At 38.0% G+C, this 15,920-nt stretch overlaps 1 protein-coding gene across 1 annotated transcript in view; it reads left to right on the plus strand.

The window, feature by feature from the left end:
- The window catches only part of LOC119646639 (cytochrome P450 4c3), a 77,508-nt gene that overhangs the window by 60,970 nt on the left and 618 nt on the right, over positions 1-15,920 (plus strand). The window contains exons 3-7 of the mRNA XM_038047152.1: positions 846-962; positions 1,037-1,196; positions 1,671-1,740; positions 14,682-15,015; positions 15,657-15,897. Coding sequence (XP_037903080.1) covers positions 846-962; positions 1,037-1,196; positions 1,671-1,740; positions 14,682-15,015; positions 15,657-15,897 — 922 coding nt within the window. The remainder of the gene's footprint in view (positions 1-845; positions 963-1,036; positions 1,197-1,670; positions 1,741-14,681; positions 15,016-15,656; positions 15,898-15,920) is intronic.

Consider the following 15,920-nt stretch of genomic DNA (forward strand, 5'->3'; position numbering starts at 1 on the left):
ATAAAGTTAATAATAGTATATTATCATGTTTTAGAAATTTACTGGAAAATCCCCCTAAAGTTCATTCCAGAATTTGGCAGCAGCTTAGGTGATAATATAGGCCACAATTTGAAGTTCATCTTCCATATGAGCTTATATGAACGGCGGGGGCCATGGGAACGTTTTAGTTTTTCTTTTTTTAGCTTTTCTAGTTATTTGCATATCAGTATCAATTACTCGAGGGAGATATGTGCGAGTAGTAACCAATATAATAGACATGTGTGTACCTCGTTACCAGCGGTTTTTAATTTACATACGCGCTTTTCTGCACGGAGTAAAGTGGAAATGCGTCAAAATGCATTAGATCAATTTTTCAATGCGGTAATAGACAATGTTGATTTATTTAGGAAAATATTGCGGACTATTTTGTATTCTTAGTTACTTATGTACGAATGGAAAACGTGCATAGTGAGTTGCTCAGATAAGTTGAACACAAAACCTTTTAGCTGAGGCGCTGAGCTTCCGGTATTTCGACCTGTTTAACAAAGCCAACTCCAACGCAGTCCCATTAGCCAATATGAGAATTATATGATTCTTATTAACCAACGTTTAGTGTTATCATCACTCGGCTCAATCAATTCTACTTCGGTGAAGTAATTCGAATTTTAGACACTGATATGAATCGCCAAAATGACCAAGCTGTAACCCTACGATTATTTCCTCTACAAAACAACACTTTTTTTCACATTTAAAAAATCAACTAATATTCGATTTCCTATTTTGGTAGTTGGCCATCATTTATTTGTTTATCTAAATCAATACCAATATTCCCTCGAAATTATAACATGTTTGGTATTTTTTTACAGCCCATTTTGAATAGTGCAAAATACATTGACAAAAGTCAGGATTATGACTTCTTACAACCATGGTTGGGAACAGGTCTACTCACAAGTTGGGGACGCAAATGGCACTCAAGGAGAAAGGTAATATAAATTTTACTTCCTGAAGTTTTACAACTTCCAAAAATTTATAACACAATCAATGGTTACATTTACAGATTTTGACTCCAGCCTTCCACTTCAAAATTTTGGATGATTTTATTGACGTATTCAACGAGCAAAGTGCTGTTTTGGCCAAAAAATTAGAAGCAGAAATTAACAGTGATTCATTCAACGTATTCCCCTACGTGACTCTGTGCACATTAGATATTGTCTGTGGTAGGTACCATAACGCATTTTTGCGTGAAAAACATAAATATTTTTTTGGCAAAGTATAATTGTATTCCTAAAATTTATCAAATGCCAGCCGGTTTAACTTTATTCAAAACCAAAATTTTCCGGTAAGCATGGAGCCACCTTTTTTGGCCGACTTCCGAGAAAACAGATTTATTGCTACTTTTATTATACTTAAGTTCACGTGAATATCGGTATTTTCTCTGCTACATAAATTTTATGATTATTAAGATTTCATTTCATACCCATTTAGATTCCTTTTTACGCATGTTAACTATTTTTATGGATCCAATTTACGTGTTTGCTAAGCCTTGCTAATTGGGATCTGTTTTCTTGTAGTGAGTTGGGTAATTTTTGGATTTTTCTGTTGTCATTTAAATAGTGCTGGTGAACTTGACTACAAAACTAATTTGCAATTTTTGTCGTCCGTTTTTAATTCTCTTTCTTCTTTTCTTACAGAAACCGCCATGGGTCGTAGAATTCACGCTCAAAGTAACAGTGATTCGGAATATGTGAAGGCTGTCTACGGGTAAGTGGCCTGAAAAAAATTTATGAAACTTTTTATTTGATCTTGGACATCGCCGAAAATTTAAATTTTAATTAATTTTCAAATGGCGGGTATATCTGACTTGAAGTATTATATGTACCAATATATGAAAGTATATTGATAACATCAGTAATCACAAAAAATGTTGCTTTTTGATATCTTTTATCAAAAGTGATTGCAAACTATAACTATGTTAACACCCCAAAATGCCACTGTGGGTAGATATGGGCATTTATAAAGTAGTAAATGTCAAATTACTTCAAACATGAGGCTAAAGAAAAAGATTAAAATCTTCTAAGAAGCCAACAATAATTTTTGGAACAAAGTGTCACTCCTTCCAAGTATGCGCTTTTATTCAGTTTTCAACTTTCGTTTCGTTTTTCCTCAATTTCCAACTCTTCTCTTCGAATTAAAAAATTAGTTAGTTGGATAAATGTTTTAATTAGATAAATATTCCTGGCCAAAATATTCTAAACACCAAGAAAACCAGACTGAAATTTTTCTGATAAAAACTGAAATCCTGAATTTTAAATCACTTCTCTGTTTAATTCTTTCCCAAGAAATATGCTTCAATTTTTCATGCATCTTACCAGCCTTATGCTTATAACAGAGCAATTTATCGGAACATTAGACATCATTCTCATAGGCATAACCCTTTCGCTTCTATCGAGCTGAACTCTAGTATGCCGCGTGTTTTCAACCCCCAGAAGTCCCACCGCTTCATATCCTGTATGATATTTTCGGCGATGTCATTATCCTCGCGGGGAACACGTCCATATCACTTCTCTCATTTTTATCCTACCACACTTTGGTATACGTAGATGTAAGTTCTGGCATATTCCGAGAATATGATAGAAACGTTGACATGAAGTGTCAGAGTTCGTCCTAGCGGAAAATAAACCCCCGCCCATTTCATGTTTCCTCTATCGCATACAGTTCAAAAGGGCATAATACTATATATACTATATTCCTCGCTTCACGGGTCGAAGCGTTCCCATCGCGATATCTTTTAGCTTAATGTATAAATAAGGGGAGCGATTATGCGGAAAGTGACATAGTCGACAGTTTATTGAAATATGAGTGATATGTGCGGAAAGGAAGAAATAATTCTAAGGGGTAGGCGCAATTCAATTTTTGGTATCATAATTTAGCAATGATAAATTGTTACCTGAGCCGTTGAAAGCAAAACATACCTGAAATTTTAAGGTAGAACGCAATATGCACAATGACCGCATTTCACTTATTATGACATGTTGCCACCCAGAGAAGTATCTTAATTTTAAGACTAATTTGGTTTTTGCAGTACATTAAAAATGAATAAGCCCGAAATTGGAAGCAAGGCGTTTCAGATACGAAAACATTTTTGGTTTCTAAGAATAGTTGATATATGACAATCCCGTTCCTAAGTAACTAGAAATTGAACACCACAAGTTCGTTTTAAAGTCCGCAATTGACTATTATTAACCAAGTATACAGAGGCTCTAAATTGAAGTAGATGCAAAGAATTAACCGGAAAAAGTAGCTACTTTATTTATTATTCCAATCTGTAGGTCTTTATCTATCCCCGTCATGACTAACCAAAATAACTTTAAAAAGGTAACATTATATATTTCCAAGTTGTCCCCCATTTAGGTACTCACATTTCCAAAAACGCTTAATTTCAGTAATCAAACAAAGACCGGCTTTTTAGCTCCTTTTCGAGGTTTGCTGACTAGAGATTTTTCGCTAATTGCTATTAATTTACTGTAATAGTATATCATTGAACATGTAATTGGCGATTTTCGCATTGGTCGATAAGTTTATTTTACTTCAGCGGGGTTCCAGTGTGTCTCTTGGCAAGAAAGCTCTTGATATATTCATCAGTGTAACTTTAGAACGTCAGACTATATAATTCAATTTTCAAATATTTTTATCTGTGTTATCTTATCTTAAGGTGTATTAAATCACAATAAAATACAAATTTGACCAATAGTCGAATTACCATCAAACAATGTGATGGTCTCATCAATTTTTTTATTTCTTGAGTGATCTCGGTGGGGGCTCTCGATTAAATTATCGGAATATATAATAGTATTAAGCTATTATTAACCTTTGACTAGATATCAGGCTGGAATACATTTCGACGTATGGACTTCATATAGGGGGTATGTAGGTTAAAACGATATTGAGTCTGTACTTTATGATCACTATTATTTATTGTCCATGTAGAAAGGATGTATAACTATGGGTCAATGAAAAAAAAAACCAAAATCGTGTCCCAAACTAGAAAATGGACGCCAGCTGAACAAAATGTTATAATTGGCGTATACAATTTAGAGGACGTTGATAGCTTTACATATTTGGGGAATAAGTTATGCCTTTGAAAGGAAAGTGTTATAAAAACACTTGAAACAGTTCGATGAAATGACAGATAACCAATCAAGTACAGCAGAGCTGTACGGCAGAAGTCTCTAAAGTGATAAAGTTGCAAAAGCTCCAAAGGGCTAGCCACATTCAATGCATGGGAAACTCGCAAATGCGAGATAAACTATTCAAAATTAAAATCGAGGATTCCCGACTGGTTTAAGGGGAAGATGGATGATTCCATAGCCTATATAATGACGAAATCTATGAGCGATAACATGACCGTCACCAGACGGTATTGTGGACATGTGGATAAAATCAAGCTCAATAGGTTGCGATGGGCGGGTCGCTTAATCCATATAGTTAAGGATGATCCAGGCCGGAAAGTTTATAAGGGCAATATCTACGGTAGAAAAGAAAACGAGACAGACCCTGCCTGAGATGGAATGAGGGCGTAGGCCAGGACTTCAGACAACTTACAAGGATATCGAATTGATGGACGTCGGAGCAAAATAGGGATGTCCGGAGTTCCGGTTGGCCGCGGCCGAGCGCAATGCTGATAACATTGCCTCATACAGGGTACTGTAATCCTGTAATGTACCGTTACGGTCTTGAATGAAATGCTCTAACACACTTCAAGGCCCTAATCCAATATGGATTGTTGCGCCAACAATTACTATTCTCAACAATGGTTTTGAGTCAATGCTAACATGGGAGGCTGAGCTGATAACGAAGGAAGAAATTCTACTAAACTCCACGTTTTAGCGCTCAAAGAGATTTACTGATATTTCTACAACGGATTTGAAGGGTGTTAAATAAGGTCTAGTCCACTTAAAGTCTGAGCAGAAAGAATAAAGGTGCACATTCTGCATATACGACTGACGATTATTGATTCAGTTATGACGAAAAGGAGTTCATTGCCGAAGACCTTAAGCTGAAAGTTGTTGATCTCAGGAATAAGTAAAAGGAGTTAAAAACTTAGGGTGAACTTTTGAGCATTCAAAGAAAGTTCTGAAAGGAGAAGATGGGGAGTTATCAAAAGACAATTTAGGGAATCCATTAGAAATGGTCCATATGGTAATTGACTTTCCAGATTGAGTGAACCGAGCTAGGACGGTAGTGTCATTAACCATTTTGGAGTTGAGATCACTTATTAGGTTTCGCTTGTTTGGCGAAATTAACTATCAAAACTTAGCAGCCAGCAACCTTAGCCATGTGGAACTTACAAATTTTCATAGAGCACGCAGTTTTATTTTCAAATTTATTTGAGCGAATATTCGAGTACTGAGTGATAGTCGACTTAAAGTCAACATGATTGATATGGTACATTTTTAACCGGTTGTGAAAACCTTAATCAGTGTAAATATCGTGCACTTCATCATTACAAGCAAAGATGTATGTATAAGAAAATCTAGGGTTCTTCCAGACCTGCATCTATTGCCTCAACGGAAGAACGTTTTCTCAAATAACTATGATATTCCTTTGCTGGGGTCAAATATTGCCAACGGGAGGGGTCTTTCAGCACTGCACCATTTTCGCCTTCAAACAATTATTTACCATAAATAAGGCATACACTTGCGCTCTATCATGTAATGTAAGCCAATAAGCATATTCCCACATTCCTCTCCATATTCTGCGAATTCGATTTAGCAAACGATCCATCCGCTTGTAGAAAACAATCTTCTTTATAGAAGTGGCTGAAAATTCACCGTGAATAAAGGTTGAATTTCATGGCACCAACAACAACAAAATAGGCCAGCCACTTCCCGGATTTCCACACTGGACTGGACTATGGACCACCAATGATAAGTTTCAAGACAAAATTGCCAAGGAAACGTCTTGTTTAGGAAAAGATTTTCACTAGAGGCATTGCCAGAATTTGCTTTTGAAAGATGCATGCTCTAGAGCTAGCGCTCAACTAAAAAATGTAAACAAAATAAATTATTAAAATCATCACCACCACCGGCAGCATCATCATCAATGGTACAATAATCGGCGCCCGGATTAGACTTGCCTTGGTTAGGATTTTTGCAAAAGACCACCTATTTTTATTGATAGGTCTAGCTAATTTGGCTAACTAAGTATTTGTTTACCATTGAGTATTTCCCTGCAGACCGTGACATAAAGTATTGCTCACCGACCATTCTATTGCTGGCTGTATCATGCGATGATACCGACTTTCTTGAAAAAATTGCTGGAGAGGTTGTTGTTGTCAAAATGTGTAAGATCCCCAGCAAATCCCGGTGAGACATATAATAATAATAATCGTTGGGGCGACATTCCAATTAGATCAGGGCCTTGAAGTGTGTTAGAGAACTTCATTCAAGACCGTAATGGTACACTATAGAACTATAGTACCCTATACGCTCACCCGAGATTATTATTCTGATTTGGCTCAGGTACTTATTTACAGCTGAGTCGACTGGTATCCGACTTCAAATCATGATACAAATTCCATTGCCACCAGTAAGACAGCGACCTTTCATACGACTGCCTTGTGCTTTCACCACTCAGCTATCCGAACATCCTGATGAGACATATGAAAAAAAGAATTGACAACGACAGACAGGTGTAGTTGATACACAATATCTCATCCAGGCGATTGCTTCGAAAAAAAAAACAGAAGACTGTTTAATATATAAAATCGATAAATGCAGGGAACAACTACCTCAGGCGCGGAGGTGTTATCAAGGTGTAAACAGATGCAACAGTACCCACGTGGTGATAACGAGAAGAATCTACCCTCCAATTGAATGAGCATATTAGAAAAATAGGTAGAATACTTTGATAAATTGCTTCATAGTCGGTATAAAAACTTGGAGTTCGCGCAAACTGAAGTTGATGGGATAATAATACAGCATCCAACCATCGCAGAAAATGTAAGTACAAAAATCAACAGAGGTTATAAGATACCCCGGGAACAAAACTCGTCATGAACTAAAAATATGGGATAAGGAATCAATGCCAGATGACTGATCAATTGGTTCAGTTCTATTTATAAGATATTCATCGCTATCGAACTTGCAAGGGCAGCTCCATATGCCTAGAATATCATTGGACAGTATTAACGAGACTGACTAGGCTAACCATGGCCAAGATCAAAGTAGCTGGATCACTGTCGGTCGCATTCAACTTCTCCAATGGAGTGTTACAGGAATGTGCCCTATGATGTGTCCTCTTTAATCCAAAAATGGTAAAGTGATACAAGATTCAGTAGTAAATATAAGAGGTACCATCTTTATTTAATCCACCCTATCAGTGGCCTATGCTAAAGATATGAATATCATGTGTAGAATTGAACGTGCATTAACATAAAGTGTAACACCACTATAAAGGCTTAAAAAAGGAGCTTTTTGAGAATTTTTCGGGGGCAGAAGAAAAGGCCGTAAAAGAATACAACTGGGGGCGATTATTACCCATATATATTTAAGTATATTACAGTAAATTTTAAAGATATATATAAAGATGGCTGCACTGCAGCAATTACCCAGAAGTCTGTCGAATTTGAAGTTCGAATTTTAAGTTAGACAAAAAAATGTTTCACTTTACATTGGTATAGCTAGATAATGAAGTATGAAATTTTAGATATAGTACTAGAAGAAAACATGCTCAAAATTTTTAGAGATGCATGTATGCTTAATTTTTTTATATTATATGTTCACATACGATTTTGCAGCATATTTTATATAAAATAAGATGCGAGATTTCAATTTATGAAAAAAGTTGCCATAAAGCAACCACTTTCATTCTTGCCGTTTTTGTCAAAATTTTGGGCAGAAAAAAACGTGCTAACTCATTAAGATTCGAATCTTTTACGAAAAAAAGTTCAATAATTTTTCGCAATTCGTTTTGCAATAATAACATCACGAGTGCGGTGAAGAAGGTCTCTTCTTACTCATTGGCAGTGTATAAGTCAGCCATTTTTGTGAAATTACATTCTCTAGCCGCTTTGTCAACAATTTCCCAGGGAAGCTCAATGCGATTCAAGGCGGGGGTTTGTTCAGGCCATAGAAGCACGTTTACATTGCTGTCGGTCAGCCAACTCTTCGTCATTCGAACCGAAAGTTCGATTATTTTCGTGCATAAAAATCTAATTGTTGTCTATTTTATCGATGGAATGAGGTAGCATAGAACCCAATAATAAATTACAGTGTTTGCCTGCAGTCATTACACCCACGACCTAAAATTTTGGGCCAACTACATCACAAGCAAAACTAGACCGTACAATTATAGATCGGCTTCTGTGTTTGATCGCCTGGACTTGATACTTGACGTCCTAAAGCTTCCAAAAAAAGAGTCGAAGATGACGAATCCTTTCTGTTGAACAGAGCATAAATTTTGATTAGCCGAACCATAACCGGCAGTCCAGCCTTTGACACTCCATTCAACGTACTTTTTCACGAATGATAATCTTGCGTACCATTTTTTTCCGATGACATAGTGGATAATGGCTTTCGAGTGCATTGGAAAACAATCGGTTTGGCATGCCTACACATCCGATAATATGTCATAAAAAAACAAATTGCATTGTCCATCGCAAAATATTTCATGTGGTACCTGTCGTAATCCCTAACTATGAATTGTCAGCGTAATCTACGACATGAGGACGCCATTTTGAACGGTTCTATTCACAAAATACTTACCATCGAGTTCCTGTTACGGAAATGGACAGCGAGCTACTGCATTCTGTAGTAGGTACTCTCTGACTGGAGCTTTTTGTACCACTTTAACGTTAAAGGTCTTCAACATCTCACCAATTGTTTTCTAACAACATAATATATCAACAATAAACAAAAAAGATTCCCTTGAGTAAATTGGAAAAATTACTTTGAGCACGTTTTTTCCGCCCACCGCCTTTGACAGAACAAAATGGCGCAACTGATCAGGACGAGGGGACCCCGCTTCTGAAAGGGTCAAAGGCCGAGGAAGAAGATGCTGCCTGCGATTTTAAAAAATCATGTTACGAAAAAATGCATAGTTGTCGAAAAACTCCTCGAGACGTTTCTTTTATAACGACATTCTATCTAAAATTGTTTATTTCGAAATTTTAGGTATTACCTCATATTCTTCATACGTATTTTTTAAGCCAATAAAAATCAATAAAAAATATCTAACTTGAGTCCATCAAAGTCTTTCGGCTCAGACTAGTTTCCGTCAGTCAAGGTACTTGACCGTGGTTACAAGACCATGATCTTCCCAGCCCTCGTGTAAAACTTAACGTACCTCAAGCAAACACAACTGCGAAGTCTTTGGTGCCTTTGAGACGATAGACGATTTAAACGCCTATATAACAGCCATATATGCAGCCATAGATAAAATCCGGTTCAATAAACTGCGGAGGGAAAGTCACTAGATCCGAATAGATAACACAGACATCTTCCCGAAAAGTCGACGGGAAAGCCGCTGCCTTTTATAAAGTAAAGAATATGTTCCGCGTAACGAATGGTGCAACTTTGGGGTAAAATCAGAGCTCTTAGAACTATCGATTGCGGTAGACCTAAACCGAACACCGATAGTCGCACCATAGGTAATGATAACACACTCTAATGAAGACATCTTCAAAAAGTTCAAAAATTAGACAAAAAATGTTTGTACAAGCAACTTTAATTTCCTTTTATTCAAGTAAAATGATTTATTCACCCACATATTACTGGAAAGCTCCCAGCCCCCTTCAACGCTTCACACCTCACCTGCACGGGAGTATCCTAGTCTTGATACAATCTAGGTGAAAGAACCACTTCGACGAACGGGCCAAATATCCTAAACCTGTTGCTTAAACGATGGAAATATAATACCAGCATAGGTCAAATATTAAGGATATGTGTACGAAATGTCAGTAAATTATAGATAGTGGATCACAGACTATGAAAACGTAACAACGTCATAGCGAATTAGGCCGTACAGTTAATTCAACTATCTCAGAATTGCCGACAACTAGTCGTTTTCAATTAATCCTGTAGAGGTTTTAACCACATTTCCTCAAACCAACAACGATACCGTAGTAGGCCTGCCCACACAGGGTCACATGGCATCCATGCAAAATAATTTATTCTACTCAATGACTTAACTTCATGATAACCTTCAATATTTCAAGATTTTATGTGTTTATATGTAGAACCTTTTTATATTAAAAATTATACTCCTAGAGGTAATTATAGAAGTCCCGCATTCAACGACTTCTCTCTTTACCAATCCCCTTAGAACTATTGAATGCTCCGCGAAAAGGTGAAGGTTGAATAGTCTATCAATAAACTATTCTCACGAAAATCAAACTGCTTACATAAATTGTTAAAGAAACGACTTCTCATCAATTGCTAAGGTCTATGCGAAATATTCTTGAAGTGCGCGCTAATGGTGTTCACGTTTCCTCTGTCATCATCATTTTCCGATAGCATCACCAGCAAAAATTATAAAACTCGTCTGAGAATCGGATGCAACATTACCTACTTTCCTGAATTCCACACTGCACACTCATTCATGTAATTGTTCAAAAAATCTAATCTTGAATGACAAAATCATTAGCAGTGGCTTAACGGAAAGATGCACATTACGCGTCTTAAAACAAATTACCGAACCCCGGAGAGCATATATGCATTCTATTGTATTATTCCGAAGAATTCGTATATGTAGGAGTATAAGCCGATAACATCAATAATACCTAGTTCAAAGGTACCCCTGATTGCAATGGCGAATATAATTATCTCTGCTATTAATGTGCCTACGATTCGACAACCTTGACATAGTGGTTCAGAAAAGGCCAACTACTACTGAAGCTGGCAATTTTTTTGTATAATCTAATTACCTTTGAAAATGAGGCTTCTTACCTTTCCTCGTGGTGGCAGTAGCAGTACTGTGAAACTGATCACGTATGTGCCAAAATTAGAATTGCAAGACTGCAGAATAAACCACAAAAAACATAGGAAACACACCGCAAATACAAGAAGTCCTCAATGAATCGTTCATGACACCTTAAACAACAGCAACATAAAAAGTTGCCAAGAAAAGGTCATATCTAATAGCTAATCTTCAAAAGCTAAAGCCATGACTTTGACATCGTGTTTGCCTCAATACGACTCCATCTCAGGTAACCCCGTTGTATGTGTATCTATCACCTTACAATACAATTGCTTCACCAAAGATGCAGATACTTTTTATGTTCCGCGGCGGTTATCCAATTTTATAGCATTGAGATTAGTTTTGAACAAAAAAGTAAGAGAATAAGATGTAAGGTCCAAATTTTCAATGAAACGCATCTGAAGATTCCAATATAGTATCTCATTTGACGTGATTGGGTCATTAACATCTTGAAGATGCCATTTTCCTACAAACAAACAAAAAATGCCAAGAGAAGTAATTACCGCAAACGTATTCGCCAAGGACCGTGCAACTATAGAAGATTTGACCGGGATCACTTTCATTATTCAGTCTTTAATGCAATTTTACCTGAATTTTGAGAATTTATTGAATAGTTTTTTGCCATCAAATCAATTCATGTGGTTTTGGATATGCAAATGTTTATTTTGGAAGTGAAAGAAAGATACCAATTTTTTTAGTTTATTTTTTTTTTTTGGTCATGGTTACCGGAAGGTGAGTTTTTTTATGGTATTCACGTTACATGAGGAATTGGGTGATAAAATTCGATGTTTGACATTGATTTTGATTGGTGGTATTGAGTTGATTTTTTCCTGTATTCAGATTAACCTTATTCGTATCTGCACTGATTTGAACTCTAGATATTAATAGATCACTATTGGAATACATGTCCGAATTTACATATGAAATAGGAAAAACATTTCTCCATAAAAATAAGAAAAATGCGGAAGGGTAGATAATCCATTAAATGGAAAATATAATTTTAATATATGTAAATGGTATGACAATTTATATTTTACACGTAAAATTATATCCAATGGCTCTGTGGTTAAAGCACCGGCGAAAGGTCGCAGGTCAAATTTCACTGGTGGCAGAGGTATATTATCGTGACAGGATGTTGGATGCCAGTCGACTCAGCTCTGTGTACCTCAGTCAGGATAATAATCTCGGGCGAGCGCAATGCTAACCACATTACTTCCTGCAGTGTTACTTAGTATACCGATACCGTCTTGAATGAAGTGTTCTAACACACTTCAAAGCCCCGATCCAATCTGGATTGTTGCGCCAACAATTATTATTATTTTTTCCGAGTTGTTCCAATTTCGGCATATGCCTGATTTTACCTAATACTAGCACCAAGTGGCAAGCATTTAGGCTCGGACGATCCCACCTACTTGAATTATATAGGGGCGCTGGTGGTGGTGGTCGGTGGTAGGTTAATGGGAGAATCCGTCGAGAACTTCCTGCAACATCGAGCACGTATGAAAAACGGTAGATTTTTGCATGGTTTGAGCCAGACTGTGGGAGAGTTCCAAAACATTAAGGGAAGCTGTGACGGATTTTGGTACAATACCTGAAAATATTATGGAAAGTAATACCACTTTCTCGAGACACCAAATTTCCTTGATTTCCCAAGCCAATAGCTCATAGTTCAGCTTCTTCTGCACGTATTTTCATTCAATGTTACTGTTATGAGGGACAACATCAATAATATACGCAGAGCGACCCCTTTTATCAACTAACAGCGCGTCAGGCTTGTAGTGCGATATGTGGAGAACAGTCGCCGGTCAAAATACATACTGTAAACAGAAGTATCAAGTACTGCCTATGCCTTTAACTTCTATTCATCGATCCGCTCTTGGTCTGACTTCACCCCACTTTCAGAGGATTGAAAGATCGATCCTTCAAATTAAGTGGAGTCAGCACGCAGTCTGCCTTACAAACAGCCGCATGCAAGGGACTCGCCTGCTCTTTGCTATAAAAATAAGCGCGTAACGTGTCGTCTTGTCGATGATGTTGCCAGTCAAACACGTCCCTACCTATATCACGAGACAGGTTCATCCGCTTCACGGCAAAATTTTGGATGATGCAATCGGAATTTGGACATAGTAGTCAGTACCCGCCGCTGGGCGTTTTCCAGATCGGTCTTCGTCTAAGGCAATATTCCGAATGTATATGCCAGTGCAGGGATAGCGATTATGTTCAGTGAGCCTATTTTATTCTGTCCCGAGAGATGCGATTTCAGTACCAGCTTCAGATCACCAACTCGAGCATAATCCGTCTTGTATCCGCGGGATCCTGCACCGTGTTGGTTTTTAGGACAAGGTAGGTAATTGCCGCAATAAGGAAGGGTGAAAATTTCTCCGGCTGACTAATGAAGTGATTTATACTATAGGACAACCGACTGTGTATACTAGTAAATTTCTGCACCCGATCCAGACCAGGGCCCCTCCTGTTCTTCCAGCTGTTTATGGCTCGTCGAACTTCCTCTTCGGTAACATCCGCAAAATGCATGCCCCGCATAGTGGCATGGCGGGTGACTTCGGTATTGACCCACTCAGCATGCTTACCATGCTGGGCGGGTAAAACCCCAAGGTCCCTCCCAATATTTTTTCGCTTCCACCTCCGAAAACTGGACTGTCTAGATGCTCTGTTGGGAATCATTGAGTGACCTGGCCACGTCTGAAGTGACTGCCTCCATACCGTCGTAATCGACTGCATATGACAGAAAGTTTCTGCTTTAGTGTGTCCAGAATTTCGTCTGCAGGCCTTGACAGTGCTGATTTGAATCAGCCTAGCAATGTCCTGCTTTAGAGAGTCCTACCGACGTTCCAGATGAATTTTCCATGCTGGATCTCTTCGGTCTCTGAAACCAATAACCCCAAGCAAATCATTCGAACGTGCAATCCGACAGTTGTAACCACACCACAATACACAAGTGATCGTAGTTGCAGCAGCGACATATTAGCACATATTTGAGATACAATCTCATCATTGATTTGAGATAGAATTCTCGGAGTTACTGGGATCCATAGAGCCTGGGAATACCTGGTCTAGGCAAAGGATCCATTTCCGAGAATTCTGCACACGCTTTTTTGGAATTCGTCCCGAACCTCAGCGGAGACCTCAGCCGGACGGTGAAGTAAAGTGTTTCGGGCGTACTGAAACTGTTGCCTGCAGTATGGTGTGGTGTTGTAGATTCCACCGACTCTGCCGCCATCGACTCTCGGTCACAGTTTCCGCGATGACCTCAAATCGAACACATTCCCTAACGATGGGCGGGATTGTGTCGCTGCTAGTTCTAAAGCGGTAATTATCTGCAACTCACTGCACAGTCACATTCGCGAATTGCGGGAAACTTTCCACGCCTCTCTGGTGCAACAAGGGGCAGTAAGATGCCGTACTCACCCCCGCTGTTATTTCATAGTAGGAGCGTATGATAAAGAGCTTCATTTCCTCAGAACACTTCATCCACAGCCTACGCGAACTTGCTGAAGTGGTCGTCACAGATTGCGGCGAAACAGCTTCAGCAGGCGAAGCATCGCTCCTGGTCGTCGTGGTGTTTCGAGAAAAAAACTTATATGGAGCAAGTTTTGTCCGATTATGCGTTTGACCTACTGTGCATAGAAGTGTACATGAATTTAAATTCAAAATATGTTTTCCAATCAAACGAAGCCTAACTTAAAATTCTTCAATTCTTTTCACAGAATCGGCAGCATCATCCAAAATCGTCAATCAAAAATTTGGCTCCAATTCGATTCTCTCTTCCGCCTTACCAACTACTACAAGCAACATCAAAACTACATCAACATCCTTCATGGATTCTCAAACAAAGTAATTCGCGAACGAAAGGAGGAAGTTCAAAAAATGAAAGCGATGACAAATAACAACAATAACAATAACAACAACAACAATGAAGAGGAAGCTTTTGGAAAGAAGAAACGTTTGGCTTTCTTGGATCTTTTGATTGAAGCTTCGAAGGATGGCACCGCCTTGTCAAATGAAGATATTCGTGAAGAAGTTGATACGTTCATGTTCGAGGTAAGCTGGTAAAACCTTATGTCTGCGGTTGTAAGCGTAGGTCCTTGATTCTATCAATGAAGTGTATGTCTGAAACATACTAGGGCTCATCAATCAATGAAATCATGATACTTTTATGAATATTGATCAGTTTTGATTCGATGAATGCATGCACATTAACAGAAAATATTATATTACAAATCTTCAAATCGTAAACAGCCTTACCAAAGGGCTGATCCAATTTTTTTTAGATGGACCTTTATGTATGCTGAAATCTATCAATACCTTCAGTGATGACAACTTCTAAACTGAGACTCTAATTATTTCAGTTTTATTCTGCCTGCGTTTCAGAGTCAAATCCACACCTTTCATATACTTCAATTGAAATCTTTGTCATTTAAACTATATTTCAGAAATATTCAATTCATCCTGTAAATTACATCAAGACTGTACAGAAAAAATCATGTGGAGTTACCTAAACGGCCTCCATATTCAGTTCGTATCTTTACTGGAAGGAACTTCATAATATCCTCCACAAGAATTACTTTTATATATTTAGTGAACTTTTCCAACAGATTGACCCCTTCTTCAATATTAGGGTCCCTGACAAGTGCAACTGTCAAAATGCAACATTAACTAATCCCCAAACAAAATATCGACAGGGTCACGATACAACATCAGCCGCTATCTCATGGACCTTGTTCCTTCTTGGATCCCATCCTGAATACCAAGAGCGAGTTGTACAAGAACTAGAAGAAATTTTCGGAGATGACAAAGAAACCCCAGCCACAATGAAGAACTTAAACGACATGAAATACTTGGAATGCTGTATCAAGGATGCCCTCCGTCTATACCCAAGTGTACCAATGATGGGACGTTCAATCACTCAAGATGTTAAAATTGGTAAATAAAATCATGATATCCCA

This window comes from Hermetia illucens, chromosome 1 (genome assembly GCF_905115235.1).
Source record: "Hermetia illucens chromosome 1, iHerIll2.2.curated.20191125, whole genome shotgun sequence".
Taxonomy (NCBI): domain Eukaryota; kingdom Metazoa; phylum Arthropoda; class Insecta; order Diptera; family Stratiomyidae; genus Hermetia; species Hermetia illucens.